This window comes from Lytechinus pictus, chromosome 8 (genome assembly GCF_037042905.1).
Source record: "Lytechinus pictus isolate F3 Inbred chromosome 8, Lp3.0, whole genome shotgun sequence".
Classification (NCBI taxonomy): domain Eukaryota; kingdom Metazoa; phylum Echinodermata; class Echinoidea; order Temnopleuroida; family Toxopneustidae; genus Lytechinus; species Lytechinus pictus.
Window position 1 is genome coordinate 9,613,225 of NC_087252.1, and position 22,352 is coordinate 9,635,576.

The 22,352-nt window shown below is 36.3% G+C and overlaps 2 protein-coding genes across 2 annotated transcripts in view; one reads left to right on the plus strand and one right to left on the minus strand.

The window, feature by feature from the left end:
* The first annotated feature begins 1,424 nt into the window (after positions 1–1,424).
* Positions 1,425–6,327, plus strand: LOC135154991 (uncharacterized). Its single transcript, XM_064103261.1, has 2 exons — positions 1,425–1,972; positions 3,882–6,327. Exons 1-2 carry the CDS (start codon positions 1,425–1,427, stop codon positions 4,882–4,884), a joined length of 1,551 nt encoding a protein of 516 aa, XP_063959331.1. The 3' UTR covers positions 4,885–6,327.
* A 3,546-nt stretch (positions 6,328–9,873) lies between these two features.
* LOC129266825 (mucin-2-like) overlaps positions 9,874–22,352 on the minus strand; it is an 84,161-nt gene continuing 71,682 nt past the window's right edge. Inside the window, exons 2-3 of the mRNA XM_064103553.1 lie at positions 17,667–17,889; positions 9,874–12,740 (exon numbers count right to left, since the gene is read on the minus strand). Of these exons, the coding sequence (XP_063959623.1) occupies positions 12,143–12,740; positions 17,667–17,889 (821 nt within the window). The 3' untranslated portion in view covers positions 9,874–12,142. The remainder of the gene's footprint in view (positions 12,741–17,666; positions 17,890–22,352) is intronic.

The window sequence follows — 22,352 nt, forward strand, 5'->3', positions numbered from 1 at the left end:
TCCACCACCCAGAAAAAAATGAAATTGGAAGGGTAAAAGTGTGTGAAATATTACATTATTTTAAGAATATTGGAATATATCATTAAAAAATTATTTTGAAATAAGTCATGTTTTAACCTCTTTAATTTGTATGTGTGTGTGTGTTGGGGGGGGGGGGGTGAGTTACCACATCACTGCTGGTTTTGTTGCTCTTGGTATGAAATTACATTTAAAAATAATACAGCAACACCACTATGTCATCAGTTCGTGTTTTAAATTAATGACGTATGGTATGACCAATCGATCGAGATTCACCGGACACTCAAGGATAACATAATCTCCAACGACCCTGCTAATTTAAAAGCAACATTACTCTAGAAGATATGCTTGATCATACTTGTGAAGACACGGATGCAATATTTATCTTCTTTGGCACCATGCAGGCCATTCTAATTGCTCCTTGAGACATCAACTTGGCGAAAAAAAGAACATCTCTCTGCGAATTCTAATTGAAGTTCATGCGTCGTGTCTCTTTTTGAGTGCAGAGCTAAGCTCATCTGTAATGAATCTCTCTACGATTACGTGTTCCTCGACGTAATTCACCAATCATTGATAATCCAAGTAATATACATAAAGGTGAAGTTCCTACCTCAGCAATCAACGTCCATCTCGGTTACACTTGTTTTTGGGGCAACCTTATACATCAGAAGTGGCCGAGAGACTTTGCAATTTAAATTAAAAATGGAAATCCATCCTGATCACTTTATCTCCTGTAGGGCTGGTGTTGGTTTACTCCCTATAGAGCTCGCTGTGTCTTTAGTTCGTATCTTCTCCATTCATTCATTCGGATTAGGGTCTCCAGGTGAACTGTCCTAAAACAGTTGCTGGGTTAATTAAGCAGATATGGCAACTAAAAAAAAATCCCGATCGAACATCTTAAGTTTTTCCGTCGGATCGAAGAGCGTTGATGCTCTTTGACAACAACAACAATCCCGACAGCATTTCATCGCCATTCAAACCCGTTGCCTACTAAAATCGGATTGTAAACGTATGAATTCTAAGAAAATTCTAGAATTAAGAAATTAAAGTGAGTCAACGCATTGGAACCTTAATGGAGGAATCTGCTAACACTGCATCAGTTCACCATCTTGTTTGGACTCTTCATCATTTGCCAATAGCCTATATAGGCCATGGAATGCCATAAATACCTTTTTTGGAAGAAAGAGACAAATGTCAAGATCATCACGAATATTGAAGGTATATTCACCTATTTTTTTACGCTTTAGACGTTGATAAAGTTTCTACAACTGCAGCAGCTAACCATTATGCCCTAATCTTTCACTTTTTATATCATTCGAGGCATTCAAAATTAATCAGAATTACTGTATACTTTTAAGTAAAAGGCGCATGACAGCTAGGACATCACCATGTCATCCACTGCAAACATGACATTGCTAGAAGCCATGAATTCGAACCTCTCAATTGAAGAGGCTGTGGAGATGCATAATAGAGAGAAGTCAGTCCCCTTAAATTTCACGGTGATGATCCTTTGTTACACACAGATCATCTTGGCTACGATTTCGAACATAATCGCTCTTTACGCCCTGCGATGCGAGGACACCAGCCTCGACGAGATAACCCGCTTATTCTTCAAAGCCCTCACCATCGTCAACCTTGTCGTTGGAGTCGTCTACCCATTCACCTACTCTTTCATCTCTCTCGACAGGGCAACCGATTTTACGCGCCCTGCGCAGCTTTATAACATCATCTGCAGATGGTTTCAGTCTTTCTTCACCGCCCCGCTGGTCCTGGCCCTGCTCATTGTAGTCTGTGTCAATCTTAACAAGTACTTGATGATATCAAGACCTCTGCGATATCACCAACTCGTCACACCTTCAAGGGCTAAGATTGCCATTGTATGTGCGGTGGCTACCGCCATTGGCTACTCGATGCTCTTCGCGTCGTTTCCTTCGTCACCGTATGCGCGATACAGGTAAGAATGTTGATCTTTGACCATTTTGTCTATACTTTCCAACTGATTCAGAAGGCCGCTTTAAAAAAAAAACCAAATAAATTCTGGAATAGACTCCACTCAGACCATCTACCAAAGGTGACGACCATGACGACATGGTATTCAGATAAGGGGGATTGAGGAAATGTGACATGAAGATGCTTTTAGTGTTGTGTCTCATTGAAAAAATGTTATCATATTATGATTGGTTTAGGAATTATACATTTGCTACATAGGGCCTGCAAGCTTTTTTAATAAGTTATTAAAGTGTTTTCTTCTCCCTCGGCTTATTTTAATTTCATTACTTTAAAAAAAAATCTTGTGCGCCACCACCTGCCCTTATAACGCCGTCCTGGAACAGGGGTGTTGGAATAAAAGGAATTGTAGATTAGTTTATCCTTTCCTGAAGACACAAAATCATTCTCTTGGAAAACAAAAATGAAAACGAAAATGAAATCACAAGAATGATAATGGTAGAAGAAGATTTACGTGTCTCCTTTTTATTTAAGTTTTGAGACTTCGTAAGTCTGATATAAAGTTTATCGTGAGGTAGAATATCGCCAAACATAAATGAAAACAAACTAAAACGGAGTTGTAAACAGACAGCAAGAAGAATGTTAAAATACAAAACTGCACTTTACATTTTCATGGGCTGAAAAAAAAGATTGACTCACAGGCTGCGGTCCCTTTACAAATTCAGTTCAAATGTATCGCCTCATAGGTAAAAGCTTTGCATTTATTCTTTAAAATGACAGCCATGTAGAGCGGACAGGAAAATCGATAAATCTTCGGGATAAAAAAAAGAGCTGAATAATCGTACTAGTTCTGCTTGTACGTTGTGAAATTAAACGGGGATGATTTTCTTTTACTAATAAATACAAAGGTGTTTATCACTGGCGGATCCAAAGGGGGGGGGGGGGGGGCAAAGCCGGCCCGTGCCCCCCTTGAGAGGCACAATTAAAGTTTGTAATATAACTTTCTAAACTTTCAAAAGAAAACAAAAACATATAATTTTACCTATGCTTTGAGAGGTTAATTATTTGAATATGTATCGAATATGTTTTAGCGCTCAACATGAAAATTGTTAACTATGATTTTTCTACATTTTGTATTTATATTTCTTTATATATTTGATTTGTAACTTTCTCACTGTAATGATTCATATAAGTGTTTGTTTCTAAAATTGAGAATGATCCAATATGTGTGGATTTTGATCAATAAATTTTGAAACTTGTAAAAATGCTGTTAAAACAAAAATGTGCCTCCCCCCTAGAAAGTGAAGGCCTTCCTTAATTGTTGTTTAAAACCTTTCCTTTTGCTTGTACATTTTCCTCGGGAAAATGTGCGCCCCGCCCCCCTTTGGAAAATCCTGGATCCGTCCCTTGTGTATATAGTTCATTCTTTCATTAATTTCCAATACTGTCTTTTTCGGTGTTTACCTTTTGACATTGTAGCAGTGAAAATTTATGTGTGCGAGGTCCGTGATATTTTTTTAAATGTAAACATGAACATGGTGAGAAATATGCCTGTTTTAAGAATTAAATTAATTACTATACTAATTAAAGATACTTGGTGTGAGATGTGATCTTTGTTAGAAACGGAAAGCGACTCAGACATTTACTTACTGTCACTTTTTTGTATATAAAACCAGTCAAGTCTATGTGCGAATGGCAGTTTTTGAATTTTGAAAATTGCTCTCTGAGATTTGTAAGTTACGTGTTTCAGGGCCTTCGGTAATTCCTGAGAATTAAAAAATAAATCAAATTGCGATAGCAGCATTTTTTGTTAGATTTGAGATTTTAAGAAGAATAATCAAATTTTAATGTTGGGGACTCTTTAAGACAATCTTTCACGTCAAAAAATTCTCTATTCATTCTTGTTGCATTTATAGGACAGCCATTTGTAATAAAGAAGATAGAAGTCTTTATCAAATCGGTAAGAGGTGGCTTCTCGTGGAAATAGCCATCCTCACACCTCTACTCATCTTGACCACTGCTCTCAATGTACGAATCTTGAGGATATCGCTCAAACTCACCAAACGACAGGTTGTCCCACGCCCTCTACGTTCGTCACCACTTATGAGGTCCGACACTCGGTCATCTTCAACTGCTACAGATTCTACTTTAGTAACATCTTCCTTATCCTCCTCGTCCATGACTTCATCCTACAACCGTTCTTATTCTCCTTCGTCTCCTTTCACGCCCTCTCCTCCCGACGCTTTTTCTTCTTCTCCTCCTCCTAATTCTAACACTTATTCATTTTCTCAACACTCCCCTTCACCTTTTGATTGCCCTTCTTCCTCGCCGCTAATCAAGCCGGGCATTCCTGACGGAGATCAAAATCCGCTAACTTTCCAGTCTCACCCCACCCCTTGCCCACTTCAACCTCAACATTCCTCATCTCTTAAACACCCCTCAGATCCCAGATTTGGTCAGCATAATCTGACCAGAGTTCTTGGACCCCTTCTCCCGCGCATCCCTCCAAAGGCTACCCCCGATCCTTGCACCTCTCTCCCAGCTCCCGACATCATACTGATTGCCCCTCCGGGAGTCCCCTGCAAATCTCACTCTACATTGTCCGGTCGCCAAAGAAAAACCGACCACCATTCGAACCATGGATCATCTCGTTATCACATTAGGCGGAGCGATCGCAAAGCCATCAAGACCATCGCGATCATCACAGCTACATTCTATATCATTTGGGTGCCACTCATTGTCTACGACATCCTTAACTACTTACAGATCCGGATGAAATGCTTTGTGAGTGCAGTAAAGTTAATCTTAATGGCTAGTACGTGGTGGAATACTTTCCTTTACATTGGCACTGACAAGAACGTCAGAAACCATGTCCTTCGTTGTCTTATGAAGTTATTTAGATGCAAGAAGAACAAATAACTGCTCAAAAGTAATTCAACGTAGCTGACGAGATCGTTAAAATAATTTCACTGTATTTTTTTAAAATGTTAAAAATTTTCACTGTATTTTAACGAGAACGTTAACAATTTTCACTGTATTTTTTTTGTCAGTGAGTGACGGAAGTTGTTTTAACGACCTGATTAGTCAGCATTACCAATTCAAATTTATGAAAAGGACAAATCAAATATATAGATTTTGGCATGATTGGGGAAAAAAAATAATGTTTCGGGCTTTGCTAAGTTGCGTATTTTGGGTAGAATATATACCATACTAGTAATTGTTGTGGACTTGCTCCACTCTTTACACGTATTTTCAGAACAAGAATATCCTACTTCGTCATGTTCGTAGCGGAATCATGAATTCAAAGTCTTCATCCGTTCGTGAAATCTCCTTTACAATAGTCAAACTCAAGTGACGTGTTGCTTAGACGGCAAAAAGTTATGAATCATTAAAATGTTGCCAAAGAGTTGTATATATTAGGTAGATGTGAAATGTTGGCTTCGCACATGGTTTCATCGTGATGGAAGAAATGATTTTTTAATGTTTCCAGGGCTCCGTAACACAAATGTTTGCGATGGATTGCAAATATGAAAGAACCGCACTGATTGGTTTCTTCAACCATATGCGCGGGAAACATTAATATTGATTGGTCAGTTCATTTAGCGATTGATCGCAAATCTTTGTGTTACGGGGCCCAGAAGACCTACAAGAGTCCTATTTTTCAAACATGTCAAAAGCTCTTAATGATTTCCCTTTTCATGAAGAGAGATATAAATATGCTATATGTTGATTGCCACCCCAAATCCTTTTTATAATGAGATTGTTTTCATTAAAACATGTTGCAATCTTCACATTAAGTTGCCAATTTGAGATCACCTTAGGGATCTCATTTGGAAACATCCATACATTTTAAACAAATTCTTCCTGGTTCGATTCTCCCTAAAACTTTCAGTAATCTGCTTTCCTGATTGTGATTGTTTGTCTTTCTAAATAATTATTTTCTAAATCTAAAATTTAATCTTATTTCCCCCTTTTTCCATTGTACTTCTTCACAGTGATTTCATGAGGCAAATTTAAAAAAAAGTTTGGAGTCGGTTATATAGGTGTGACTCTAAGATAAATGGTTTTGATTCACTCTACCAAGTAAAAAATAAAATCATGAAGAATATTTCATTGGATATACAAACATGATGTGTCACCGTTTGACTGTGATTGAAAGTATATTGACTAATACCACAGGCATACCGAGTGACAAATTAATTTATTTTAATCTAAAAAGTGAAGAAAAAAAAATCATATACAGTGCACTACCTGCGACTTTATAATGCTCGGCTCGATCGCACATATCTGGCAATCAATGTTGTAATCTTTCAGGAACGTTCTTCGGTGAATATGATCACGTAAATAAAACTAATCTTTACGAAACACGTATCATTCTACTTCGCTTTCTTTTGAAGTCATTTTTAGACGCGATAGAGGAGAGAGAAAAATCCAATATTTCCCTAAGCAAAGAAAAAATTGGGGAGGGGGTCACCAATGCCCTTCTTGGAATGGTATTACTCCTTTTAAAGGGTCTTTGCAGCCACTTTGACAAAAGTGGCTGGGGGGGGGGGTGTGAATCTGATAGGCGTCACTAGTTTGCATCACCAACGGGACGGCGATTATTTTTTTATAGCTGAAAAAGACGAAGAGTAAAACAAAACATGATACGGGTTCAGTGATTTTTTCTTTAAATATTATATTTATTGTTTTTAATATAAATATACAGGTATGTTATTTAGAATAATATGAATAATCAAGCAACGATGAACATGTGGAATATTTCACAACGAATGTTTGGTACAGAAATACCAGCAAAGCCGACTCCAAACCGAACGATGGTATAGCATTCTGAACAAGGTAATATCTTTGACCAGTCTGGGTTCCATAAATACTTGTTATCAGGCGCGGATCCAGGGGGGGGGGGGGGCACAGGGGACACGTGCCCCCCCCCCCTTTGAGAAGCAACATTCAAATTTGTAATGTAAAAATGCCATGAAAACAGAGGTGTGCCCCTTTTTTTAAAGTAAAGGCCTCCTTTTTTGTCAATTTTTTTCGGGTATGAAATACCCTTAATTAGTGGTTGAAAACCTTTCCCTTTTTTTGCTTGTAAATTTTTTTCGGGTACGAAATACTCTTTATTTGTGATTGAATACCTTTTTTTTTTTGCTTGTCAAATATTTTTCCTTCGAAAAATTTGCCCCCCCCCACCTTTTGGAAAATCCTGGATCCGCCCCTGCTTGTTATAATAACAAATGGACAATTTCTATAACAAATTTACTATCAGCCAATCAGATTGAAGGATTTACGAAGCTTTTAACTGGTATTGCAAATTTGTTATAATAACCATTTTTATGAAACCGGTCTCTGGATTTTGTTTCGTTGGTCCGACTGTGGCACTTGACGTCTTTACCATAATATTTTTAAACAAATCTATCCCCGCATTTAAACTAGCTATTTTCTATATCAATATAGTACCATGTTTGGAGTTACCCTTTAAAAAACCAGGGTCGAATTTTATGTTGAAGGGAAGTGAAACCTTTGGAACAAGTAGGCTTGTGTCGAAACAGAAAAATCAAAGAAAGTTTGAGAAAAATCGGACAAATAATGAGAAAGTTATGAGCATTTGAATATGGCAATCACTAATGCTATGGAGATCCTCCCATTGGCAATGTGACAAGGATGTATGATGTCACATGTGAACAACTTTCCCTTTAATGGACGATAAAATACCCCCAAAATGTCTCTTTTTGCAATCTTATGGTGATACAAGCTCTTTATCCATGATGTATTCTTTAAAAATCTGTATTACATGCCCTTCTATAGAAAGAACACTTCGATCTACTGATAGATATGATAAAAGAGGCAGTTTAAGTGAAATATATACTCAGTAATGGGGAGAGTTGTTCACAAGTGACATCACACATCTTTGTCGCATTGCCATTGTGAGGATCTCCATAGCATTAGCGATCGCAATATTCAAAGCTCATAACTTTCTCATTATTTGTCCGATTTTTCTCAAACTTTCGTTGATCTGTTTCTTTGATTTTCTGTTTTCACGCAAGCTGTCTTGGTCTAAAGGTTTCATTTTCTTATAATACACAGTAACAAACAAGGTTATTGAAGCCTATTACTCTAACAACAAACTGTTTAAACTTTTAAGAAATTGTGAAAAAATTGTACACGACGTTAAAACTTTAAACAACTTGTTAAATTTTTAAGATATTGTTAAAACATTTTAAAACAACTTTTTAAGATCTTTAAACAAGATGCTAAATTGTAATATATTGGTAAAGCTTTTAAAGCAAGTTTTGAAAAACGTTAAACAACTCGTTTCAAACCATAAATAATGGTTGTTAGAGTGACGGATTATAAATAATGGTTATTAGAGTGACGTCTCAAACTACGTGCTTGAATTTTTAAAGAGCGTTTTTTAAATAGTGTAATAAGTACAATACTTCACTCAGGAAAAAAATCAATGTGGGTACTATAAATTATTTATACAAGTCTGACTCGCACACACACAACGAGTGTCAGTGCGCCTTCATGCCAAAAAGAACACTGTAGATGATTTATAGTTTGGTGTTGACCTATTGGTGTTGGTGTTAGGTCAAGTTTATTATCAGCATAGCACCAAATTTAAAAAGCAGCTGCTACACACTCTTAAAATGCTGGGCAACATACTGTCCACACAACAATTGGTTACAAAAATTATCCAACTCTTGGTGGTTTTCAACTAATACCGTGTGATGTTCACCCAAAGCACACATTATTGGTTTAAAACTACCCAGAATTGGATAAAGTTTTAATCAATATTGTTGTGTAGACAGTATGTTGCCCAACATTTTTAAGAGTGCAGGGATGGATTTCAATTGGTCATGAGATGTCAATATTGTGATCTGGATATTTTTTTAAAGACTCAGAATAGGTTTGGGAGCTCGGGGAAGCAATCTGAATTGTGATCCTATAACAAACACCAACACCGGACCGAATAATGTTTTCATAAGACCATTTTACTCCGATGAATTAGAACATTTTTGTACACTGTCTTTCTAAGTTTGGTAGTCCTAAAATTATGTCATTTTAGTTTTGACACTGACACGTGCCTTGCATGGACAGCTAGTATATTTGCGGAACAACACTACATGAGGGAGGGTTACATAAAAGTCCCTCGCAGTGGTTTTCATGATACAAACTTATTCTCCGCCAATCAAAAGCACGGCTTCAATAACTTCGAACATACTGACAGTGATATTCCTCATTATCAAGCTTATGACACGCTCCCCATGACATCAGCAAAGTGTTTCATTGGCATTTGTTGTCTGAAACTTTCCGTTTCTTTATTTGTTTATTTTTGTTTTATTTTATCTATTCACCAAATCACAAACATGATATTGATTCTGATTGGCTGAGAAGCACAATTACTATGGTAACTGTTTGATATATCATACACGTTTAAACGATAAAAGTATAGCTGTCAGGTCCATCCCAAAAGCGCACCTAGAGTAGTACAAAAACGGCGGTGAAAGACATGTCATAAATTCACACGCTCTGAAAGAATTAGATTCTACAATGCAGATTAAATGTTATGGCAACAAGGTGATAGGCCTATAAAGGAAAGTCACTCATACCTTTATTGATTTTGATAAAATGCAGAAAAAATTAGAAAAGGATAATGAAGGTGTATTAAAGGAATTTAGAATCGTGATTTAATATTTTTTCATGACGTCACAAGCGAGAAGTGCCCCCATGCGTTCTCAAACCGTAGTTAAATTACATTTCTTTGTTTCTTATATCAGAATTGTGTAAGATTTACCCAGGATGTTCACAAAACTGCTGAACAAGATAGGCATAGATTGACGTTTTAGTCCACCAAGACTGATTATTTATTATGATTTTTTTCTTCTTTTATTATTATTATTTTTCTTTACATAGGAGTGCGTATGAAACGAAGCGGTGACTTTATTAAACACAGGAAGCGCGATAGCTCATTCGGTAGAGCGGGGTTTCGGAATCCGGTGACCCGGGTTCGATTCCCACTCCGTGCGCTACTGTCCTTTGGTATGGCATTAATCCTCATTACCAGGTCCCTTGGAGATGACCTTAAGCTGTCGGTCTTCTGGTTGCTTGCTTACAAGCATTCACGCATTCTTAGCAATCAGGTAAAAAAAATGAATCACCACCAAATCACCAAATGTATAACCACTATCAACTTTGGGGGGGAAATGGCAACATACGGAATTTACCAAATGATATCGCCTTTGGGTCCAAGCCAAAATATAACTCAAATCTTTGTACAATCATCCCTGGTTATTCCTTGGTCACAGTGAATTTAACTATAGTATATGTTCACTCATTTGTTCCTCATTTGTATTCTTGAATAAAAACTATCTTTTCCCACCTTCGGGTTTACGTCAACTGTTGTTTCTACCCATGCTTATACCATGATATATCAATTAGTATATGTGTGCTAACATTGCTAGTAACCATGTCAACTGCATTGAATAAAACATCATCTTTCACTGCATAACTGTGATTTACAGAGATTGAAATTCATAATTGTTAAAGTGACTAGAATGTATAAAAAGAAATTACACATTGATTTGACAACGATCACGAACTACCTGCTGCACGGAACAAAACTATGAGATGAGTGTAGCGGGGGTGGGAGGAGATGGCGGCCAAAAGACTGCTTCCTGATGGAAGGTAAATATGAATGAATTATTTCGAGTAGGTGTAATAATTGTATTACTTTTTTCTTCCTTTTAGAGCATTTTTAATCAATTGAACCACTGCATTGCTCTGAAATAGTGGGTAAAAGTGCTCCATGAGGGTAAGTATGTGTCCAACCAATATTAGGCATTTCGTTGGGGCATTTCTATTCATCCAGTGTGATGAAAACTTTGCCCATTCTAACGTAATTGCTGCTTATTTCTTTAAAGCTTACTGGATAATATGCTTCCCGCATTGGGTAAAATACTGCCCAATATTGGTTATATATATATACACATATTTACCCTTCTGCTGGTTAATATTTTGAAAACCGTTCCGTGACCCCTAAAATGGTTAAAATCAAATTGGTCTACATTTTGTAGAACACAATTCATAAATATATTTATCTCGAAAAAAATAAAATAAATGGGTTCGGTTCCAGCATGCATACATCGGGTAATATTATATCTCAGTCATATTTGCTCTGCGACGCCGTACGGCGAGTCAAATGCAGCAGTTTTAAAATTCGTTTGTACCAGCTACATATAGGTGGTGTGAATAAAACGGCTGATTTCGACTCACCGTACGGCCGCCATAGAGCAAATGTGACTGAGGTATTGCTCTAAATAAGAGCCTACTCTGAATATGTTATAGCACCAGTGTAGATTTTCAGACTTCTAAAGATACGATGTTTTACCACCTGCTAATAATTTGTTACAACAATAATGATTATGAAAAGTGAATATACCATGCACCTTACAGTTTAATAGTAATGATAAAAAAACGAATGCATAATTTTGGTAAAGAACATAAAAATAGGTTATCAACAATCACATATCAAATCAAGTTGTAATAACGACATAAATAGGAACTTTGTGAAAGTTAAATATTGTACTCTGAGTAGTGCAAAGTTGCATCTTTTTGGGTGCAAACAAACATTTCTCTGTGCAACAATAACAAATAGGTACACTTTACACCACATTAGGGTGCAAAATTACACTCAAAAGCTACCGCCCCTTTCTAGTTACGGTGCAAACTTAAGCTTTCATAGCTTTCTAAGTTTAAATACTTTTCGAAATGATTGCACGTAATGGCAGTAAATATAGAGAAAGATAAACCTTAAGCAAAATGTAAGCAAAATATTGGCTATTTAATGTCAATGTGTTCGCATTTATATTCCGCCATCAACGTCTGACTTAATCTCAAATATCCAAAAATACCTCTCCAAAGAACAACGCATTATGATGGCATTCATAACCTCGTCGAAATATGCAAAAACAAGATGAAAGTCTCATGTGATAAATGGAGAATAAAAACAGAATTAGCATAATCGTTTCAAAACATTCAACAATAAAAAAATGTCATCAAATAGTACAGAAACATCGATCCAATATGATTCTCGTATATAATTTGTTTTCATGAATTAGAAAATATGATTTATTTAGGCTAACCGACACACATTATATATTGCTGTAGTTTCATGTTGTCATAACTTCGTAACGGCAAGGGAAGGCCCATTAGGACCCAGTTCATAGTCTTTGCACACGTCACAGGCACTATATGAATCCGAACTACATGAGTGTTCTCCCTGATGTGACGTCATTCCACCATCAGTCGTGACGTCACTTTGGACACTTTCTTGGTTCGTGACGACCCTCTTTCGTCTCCGCCCTCCTCCTTTTTCAACTACAAAAATTCCGCCGAATGCGTCTTCGCAATTTTCGTCTTCACAATCGTCCCCTTCGAATACGGGGTTGATCTCGCCGTAAGAAATGTCATGGTTGCTGTCACCGACCGACGTCGATGATGATGGTTTCCTCGGTGAGGGTGTCATACGATGAGGATGAACGAAAACCCGGATTTGCGATGTCTCTCTACCGTCTGTTATGAGAGCTTTGTTGTAATCGCGATCATCCTTGTCGATCGATAACCCATTATCCTCGTACAGGGTATCGTTGAACCTGTGTTGTTGAATGAAAGGCGAATGGCCTCCGTTTCTGTGAACTGTGACCTTTGGGGTCATCGAAACGTTTTCATGGAAGTCCGATGACCTGGTGCTGTTCTGCAAGATTGATTTACGCGATCTATGAGACAAAAAGGAAAAAAATAACCACTATTACACAAATAACAACAATAATAATAAAATAAAGTTCTTGTTTCGCGCATAACACATTACGAATAATACCCCAGCTGTAGCTTGGCAGCCGTAATTACTCAGATTACAGCGCACACGCATTTCAAGGAATAAATTCCTGTCAGGTACCCATTCACCTCACCTGGGTTGAGTGCAGCACAGTGTGTGCTGCAAAAGGTGTATGATGTTCATATTATTTTCGTGCATTGTAGGCCTACTAGTTGCTTCTTTTTAGGCGCATATTTGTGTACGTATAGGGTCAATAACGTGTTTTCGCACCGTGACATTCAATGGATTCGATAACACAGTGAATACATTGGAAATGTCCGTGAAATGACAAAGAACAACAGGGAAGTCTTTGTCGATGATTGGTGAAACTGAGTAGCATTTCCGTGCGAAGTTTCGGAGCATACGAAAAGTTGCAAATAACTTTTTTGTCATTGGTCCAGGGTCAGGACGAAAGCAGCTGTTTTGATAAACCGATTTTCGACTTCGACTTCTTGGTTGCACTTTGTTAGAAAGGGCATTCGACAACATGATTTCTTTTTTCGTGAATCCGTTCTGCGTCACGGTGCGAAAACTCTCTACTAGTGAGATCACACAAAGCTTAGCGATCACCACAGAACTCCTTTTTAAGATTGAATGCATTGAATACAATATTCAATCGTGGCATAAACATCAAGCGTACGATTAATCGTTAACCTATGTGTTACAGGACCCAGATCGACAAAGCTATCATGTTATTACCAGTCATGGGGCGCGCAACGGTTTATAAGATGTGTGTGTGCGAGTGTGGGGTATGGGCGTGTTGGCACGTGTGTGGATATGTGAGGAGGAGGGGATACGGGAGGGGGGGGGGGCTGACCATGTAGAAAAAACAAGTTTCCCGTCCCCTTCCTGTGTGAAAGAGCAAATAGGTTTATATAGCAACTATGAGGGCAATGGATAAGAGAGATAAGAAGAACATACCTACAAAGAGAGAGAGAGAGAGAGAGAAAGGGCATGGAAAGGTGTTATATAATACAGATATATGAATATATATATATATATATATATGTATATATATATATATATATTTATATATAATGACTATACTGATGAACCCTCAGGGGGAAACAGTCTGTACAACTAAAATCTAAGCAACTCGCTCCACCCTATTACTATACTATATTTATATATATATAAAATAGAAATAGTCTGCTTCGGCATATGGAATAAAGTAATCACAAAAGGTTTAGTAAATGCCGTGGAAATAAAATCGTAGATTTTAGAAGGAGCATAGCTCTCAAAAATGAAAGGTAAAGTCACACTCTTCGTCAGTGCCCATGATGTGACAAAAAAAGAGGATTCAAAATCCGTTTCTGAAACAGTCGTGAAAAACACATCTGTTCATGGGCATGTATATATATATATGTATATATATATATATATATATATATATATGTATATATATATATATATATATATATATATATATATATATATATATATATATATATATATATATATATACATGTAGAAGCTGTGTGGACAGCTGATAAGAAAGATAAGAAAAATATGGACCCTGCTTAAGGTTCATAATAATCCAGGAGGAAGCCTTGTATTTGGTTCGGAGCTTGACTTTTACCTACCTATCAAGTGTGTGATTTTCCTTAAAAAATTAATTGATCTTCTATGAGGATGCTTGCCGAAAAACGCATGATGAAATTGAGCAAATTGTGATTTTAACTCATTAAAACATTGAACACACGCGATTTTCAAACCAGTTTTATCTGGAACCCCCAACGTTATTATACCTTTCATGTAGTGATTTAAATTACGAACGTAGGAAGAAAATAGCATCAACTGGAAGGAATGATTACAAAACAAAATAAATCAAATGCTTTGTATAAAGTCAAAGTTTAAGTCATCATCATAATATTTTTAAAGTTATAAAGGAGAGCAATAATCGTCGTCGGGACTAAAAAGAGAATGCCGCCACGATTTATCCTACCGATTTACCCTCAAGGATTTCATCACGATATTTATCGTTTGTGTTTAATAAGAAATTGGAAATTATGAAAGAATAAAGGAAATTACATTATAAAGAAATAAATCGATGCATGTAAAAAGGTAATATTTTGTGTTCAATAAATTTTGTCGAGTTTATCCCCACCTCACGGGAGAAAACTCAATAGGAAAGTAAACTCATCAGGCTAGTGGCAATAATCCTAATTTATTTTTGACAAACTAGAAATATGACATTTTCTTTCATAAGATGGATTCATTCGAAATTGCTCGAGAGTGAACATGTGAACAAAAATTAGTTTTCGCTGTTTTTAATATGCAACAGTCACATCAATATAACCGTCTCCAAAGCCGAGCTATTAAAGAAGAAAAAAGTGTACTCCTAGTTACCAAGAATGCATAATGATAGCATTTCCATTTATTTGAATGTTGGATAAAAGAGCACCGATGACTAAAAACCTTTCTCACAGGCCTAATTGTCGTGACTGGGACTCGAACCCCGGGCTTTCATAATTGCGTCTAGTGCAGGCACCTTATAGACGGTTTATTTCCTATTGGTCTAATGCCAATTCGTCTAGTTACCAACTCGTCTACTGTCATTGGGTCTATAGTCAATTCGTCCACTATCCACATGGGCTAATTGCCATTTCGTCCACTCAACATTTCGTCTAATAACCAGTTTGTCCAATAGCCATTTCGTCCATAAACAATTTGGTCTAATTGGAAAGTGTTAATTGGGCGAAATGAATGAAAAGAAAGTGGGTATGAGTCCAACTGGTTATTATACGAAATGTTTATAGACGAACTGGTGATTAGACGAAGTGATTACTGGACCAAATGGTAATTGAACCAAATGGTTCTTAGAATAAATGTTGATGGACGGAATGGCATTAGACTAAATGAAGGTAGACCATGTGATAAGTGGACGAGTTGGCAATAGACGTATCGGCAGTTTACCCGTTAGACCACTTGGACACGGCATCTCCTATGATATGAAGAGCTCACTTGCAAAAGGGGTTAGGTCCATTTTTCATCAAATTTAATTTTTATGTCTCAATGTATAGATTTTTAGTAGCTCTATAAGATGATACCAAAGAAAAGTTGAAATTCCTATTAAAAAGTGAACTAAAATGGCAAAGAAAAGGGGTTAGGTCCATTTCAGTTTAGTTGCAAAAGGGGTTAGGTCCACACAGTTTTTTTGGAAAAGAATATCACAAACATATGAAGACAGGTAGATTTATTTTATACCCAATTTTATGTTCTCATGGAAGGGTATCATGAAAATTTGGTTTCGCATAAGAATATTGCAATATGGGAGAATTAAAACAAAGATTTTCTTGGAGTGGACCTAACCCCTTTTGCAACAAATCTCTTCTGAAGAACTCATTTGTCAAAAGGGGTTAGGTCCATTTTTCATAAATTTTATTGTTTTCTGTCTCTAAACCTCTAAATTTTTAGTCACTCTGATGATACGAAAGAAAATATGAAATTCAAATGAAAACGTGAATGAAAATGGCAAAGAAAAATCACCTATTTAATAAAAAGTGATTGGATTCATTTAAATTTACTTGCAAAAGGGGTAAGGTCCACAATGATAATTTATTTTTAAATGTAAAGAAAAAGGTTGAAGACAGGTAGATTTCTTTTATACCCAATTTTATGTTCACATGATAAGGTAGTACATCATGACAATTTAGTTTCTCATAAGAATATTGCAATAAGCGAGAATAAAAAACATGGTTTTTCTCGGAATGGTCCAAAGTGGACCTAACCCCTTTTGCAACTAACCTCTTCATATGTCAATGGTAATAACGTAATAGATTTGGTTGATCTTGAATGATTTCGTCGGTATGATAGTGCATGAACACTATTTATGTCACGTACAATAATGAGCGCCACCGAGCAATATTGATGGAGGGGAAGGGGCGAGGGGGTGGGGCAAAACCACCTTTAATTGACGTACATAATGCGCATGCCCCTTTCAAACGGAACTCAAGGTTTTCCTTTCCTGCCAACCATACAATTAGGTGATATTTTGACATGAAAATAGGTTGCACGAGGCTGTATTATCAGTTTTATTTTTACGGTGGGATATCATTTTTAACTCTTCGACAATGAACAATGAAATTGACAAGCTCACATTGACCCCCTACATCAAGCACCTTGGCATATCGTCACAGCGTTGACTTCGAGGCAATCAAATGACCCTCGGTTACCGTCTCGGGCGTGCTAAAACGGCTCAGAACTTATCTATCAGGGGCTATCTTAACAATGGCACAGTCACATCAGCGGAGCCGAATCACTACCGACCTCCGCTATTACGTTATTTCGACTAACATGACACCGGTCGGTTTGGACCCCGGTTTCGTTGGTGTGACGGCTTCGTTGCTATAGGTCACACGGGCCTAACTACGACTGGCAGGCAAAAGATATTCATTCGAGCCAACACATAGCTCAATTTTTAAATTTGATATTGCTGATTGACAAAATTGAATGAATATGATTGACAATCTAACACTGATTCTAGGGAGGGTATCTACTGAACTTCCTTTTTCCAAATTGGAAAAATATATCACTACTTTGGAACTATTTTTTTTACTGGCGGAAGAATTACGGCCATTTTACTCTCTCAAGTGATGAATTTGATCCCGTCAGGTGTAGTCTTCATAAATGCTGATTTATTTTTAAAATGAGCCGGTCGAGGTACCCTTTTCTGGTCAGATATGGAATGTCAGACATTTATCCTATCCACTGGTAGTAAGCATTCAACCCTCGAATTTCCTCCTTATATTTTATGAATTCCTTTTAAGTGCCACTTTAACACACGAGTCTATGGGAAATGAATAAGGCCTGTGATGCCTATACTGACCTTCGCAGGGAAGAAGTGTCGCTTGACCTGTGTAGCGCCACCTGGCGTTTGGAGAGGGGAAGGAGAACGTCCTTTTTTCGATGTTCTCGACATCTTTTATAACCAGCCACCATGAGGAGAAATAGCGACATTCCAACAAGGCAAGGCATGATGAATATTATGGATGAGTTGCTCTGTATCGTCACAATCAGGTTGTAGGAATTCGAACCCGTATTTCTTGATTCTGTATTCAAGAAAAGAGCCAAGAAGAAAATGGAAAGATATAACCGTTATTTGTACAAGTTTTGTCTTTAAACTTTTATCTAAATATAAAAAAGACTCCAATCAAAAAAACTATTTTGAATATTGCAAACACGTACTCACGTAATCATTAAACTTCATCATTAAAAATATATTAAAAAATCAACATGTTGAAAAGAAACAATCACGAGGCTATTCTCAATCCTGCAGGCACTTATTGTCTTATTTATGTGATTTTTTAGTCTAGAGTTCATTCTCTTACTATTGATTCTAAAACATTCACTCTTAAAAGCTAAACATGATTGAAAAAAAAAAGACATATATATCGCCGAAATTTTTCATATTCACACATTTACTGGTATGTTATATTGATTGTGAAAATGTACCCAATATTATTCAGGTGGAATCCAGCGTAATAAATGAATGTATCTGAATATTGTGCCCACTCTTCTCATGGAACAACTTACGACAGTTTTTTTCTTCTTCTAATTTTGGGAACGAATCTTCCCATCAATTGCAGGCTTTTTAAAAAATTTGATCAAAGTCTCATTTCCTCTTTTTTCGTATATTTTGCTTTATTTTTCACACTTTATCGTCTTTATTGATATTTCTCTTGTTTTACACCCCCAAATCGATTTCCCAATATTGAAACATATTACGTTTATACCTAAAAGGTTTTTAAAGGAAAAACACAAATAATAGGCTGTATGGAGAAGGCTTAAAGATGCTTTGTCAATAATAAGTGAAAAATTTGAATACAGCATAAATCCGATAAAAGCATTTCCGTTATTAAACTCGAGATAATGTTACAGAGTGCTGCATAATACCAAAAGCTTATTTGGATACATTGTGTACACATGGACATGGGGGTGATGCATTAGGCATGCAATGAATAAAACATATATATTTTCGGGTGGTATTCCTCTTGGTATATAAGGAGAGATAAGACAAAACATGAATATAGTAAAATATTGATAAGAGGATTAAATTGATTGAATCTATAAGAGGATTAAGAAAATGAAGAAGACAAAGAAGAAGAAAAAACTTCATTTCATAAAGTAAAACCTCTTTTTAAATAGCATATTTAAAAATAAAAAGGTAAAGGTGTAAGAAGAAGAAGAAGAAGAAGAAAAAGAAGAGGAAGAAGGAGAAGAAGGAGATGAAAGAGGAGAAAAAAGAAGAAGACAACAAGAAGAAAATGATTATATATCTGGAAGATTAGTTGTCACCTCCGGATCCGTATGACCTACATAATTCAAATAAAAAGAAATCAATCAAAATGAGAATGAAAATTGACATATTCAAGGATGAGACATGTTTTCTTGTATTTCCATTCTCGTTTAATCCAAACATTTGAAAACGCTGCTCTTTTGCAGATTTTTATTTTGCAGTATTACTCTTAGTTTCTTCTTCTTTTTTGCATAGCACAATGTGAAGCAGATACCCTCTTTTGTTTATACGAGAAATTAAATATTTTACATGTAAATACAAAATATCTGTCTTATGTGTACTCATTATAGTTACTGTATAATAATCACTTTGGAAATAAAATCCTGATTGGAATTACACATCCCTAACACGTACAGGATATCAGCACATTCAAAGGTGATTATGTCAAATGTTAAAATTATGTAAATTATTCTAACAAATTAATGGGTAGTTTAATGATTAATTACTTGCATGCGAGAACCCTATAGACCTTGAAGAGCAGGTATTTTTAGTCTACCATCGGCTGCAATAATGGCTCAATGCAATAAAATATTCATAACGGCATCCCAAGTCAGTCGTAAAACACTCGCTGAAAACTGAAAGTGAACCTATAGACAAGGTCCCTAATTGAGTTGGTAATTGCAATGGCAAGGACCATAATTTTCATCCATATAATGAATTACTCAGGTAATAATGGCACAATATTAGGGACTATGTTCTGATATCAGGGATTCAAGAACAAAGAACATTTATTGTCAAATGTCCTACATGACAGCGAAAAACCATAAGTCTTTGTTCAAAAATTGTTGAATGAAAATAGCAGATTCGTCATCGATTCTATTACAGATGGCCTGTTTGCAATTTTTGGTCAGTTCCTAAACTTAGATATTCGATTTGCACTTCTTTGAGGGGGGGGGGGGGGGATCCCCCCATTTTTCTTCCAAATTACCACATCATAGACGCCTACTCAGACCTCTTCAATCGCTATGATGAAGATAAATTTGATAGTTGATATTCAGAGGCGGCGCAACATTTTGATGGGGAGAAGGGCATGAAGGTCTAAATGTGATGTCATATAATTTTTTTTTCATATCAAGTTTAAGGATATCATACAGTTACACGGCCAATACCCCTCCCTCTCTTTTACTCTTTTCCTTATTTCTGTTTTTTTATCTGCCTTTTCCCCCCTTTTCAATACTTAAGAGCCTCTGGTAATATTTCACCCCCAATTGAAGTGAAATCTGCTTATAATTTTTCTCAAGTATAATCTGGAATGTTTGTCTCAACCAAGTGACAAAATATTTAATCGATTTAAACGTGTCGTCAATAATAGAAATAATTAATCTGTTTACATAATTTTTGTTGCACCCAGTCCGGTTATAATTTGGTTTTTTTACGGTCTTGTAGGCGATTATCAATTACCACGATAAAAAAGCCTGGCGATTGCGGAGGTCTATCCATTACAGTGCGTCCCACTAAAAGAAAATCCGTCACACCGGCCTCTCCGAGGGAACTGGTAATGAGGATAAATGCTTTGCCAAAGGGCACTAGCGCACCACTTGGGAATCGAACCCGGGCCACCGAAATCCGAAACCCCCGCTCTACCGACTGAGCTATCGCGCCTCCATTTTGGATATGTTTCGATCATGAAATTAACATTAATCGCAAGAATGTGATCTCTTCTTTGATTGAGACCGTATACTTACTGCTTTGTTCACATATTGCGGAGCAAAAACAATTTCCTGAAAAAAAAATCTGAGACATGTCAGAAACGAATCGCACAGAAACACACGCTCCTTTAGGGACTAGTAAAACATAAATAGCAAAGAATATGATAGATTTAGATGAGCTATCCTTTCCTTGTACAAGGCCGTAGCATTTCGAACAGATCTCGACCGATTTTTTTTTCTTCGCAACTTGATCTTGACATTAAATTTTGCAAACACTTCTTGCTCATCTATGCGTTAATTATTCATATCGTATTTGGTACCAAAATGAAGAAGAAAAAATGAATGTTATGGTAAAATAAATGGAAGACAAGAAATCGTTTGAGTATGTTCAAGAAATAACTGGGAATCCCGGTTTTCTTTTTGTCAGACGCATTAAACATTCAGTTCATAACATACCTACATTCTTAATCTAAATCCATGTAGACAAACCACTCCAATGTTGATACAGAAACTAGATATACATTTCTTTATGATAATTATGGATGGCGCCCACGGGGTGTAGGTGTGTAACCCCTCTTAATTATGAATTTGTGAAAAAAAAAACATAAAACCCAATATAACAAAGAAAGGAAGAAAATGGAAAACGAAGAAGTAAATGCATAAAAAAAGAGTTTTGGGGGTCAGATAACTCTAAATTACCCGTATTATATATATATATATATATATATATAAAAAGATGTCAACTAAGGGTCAGTTTGCCCATTATCTGAAAATTCCTGCGCCGCACCTGATAATTCGCAAGGTAAGGCGTTCTAGATGAAAGACGAACTGACTGTTTGACAAAATTATAATGTATGGGATTGGTTGAAGTTTCCATGAGTGCTCAATGCCAGGCCAGTCAGAGTAAAGTATACATATGGCTCCGTAGCAGCTTAAAAAAAGTCTTCATGTTCATCCAAATTGAGCCATCGCGTTAAACAAATAAATCATTCATTCTATTTCAAAGTAGATAGGACGACTTTCAGTTTACGAGAGTTAAAGGTGTACCGTAAAGATGAAAGAAAAAATAATCTTAAAACAAACCTTTAAAAATATGATATCGAGGAATGTTAATACAGACAAGAAGCAGCTAAACATGAGTTCGGTATGAACAGTAGCCCTACATGACGCAACTTAATCACTATGGAAACGACATTAATATTGACATTATCGAAGAGGCGACTTTGGAAATTGTAAATATCTATCAAGAGGAGGAACAAATATCAAGAAACAATAATATACATCTAATAATAAAATTTTATATATAGCTGATGACATTTCAAAATAATTCTACAATTACCTATTATAAAGAATATAAAACACTTGGAATAAATTCCTGACAATGGAAAATTGGCATTGCTCTTTCATGAAGGGCAGATGAAAATAAATCCTTTCTATATATAAAGGCGCCGGAAAATTATCAAATGAAATACCACACTGTACACATATTAGCAGGATTACAATAAAAACAACATATTCATCATAATGATTTTGCAAATAGTATGGGTTCAATGCAGAAAATTACAAG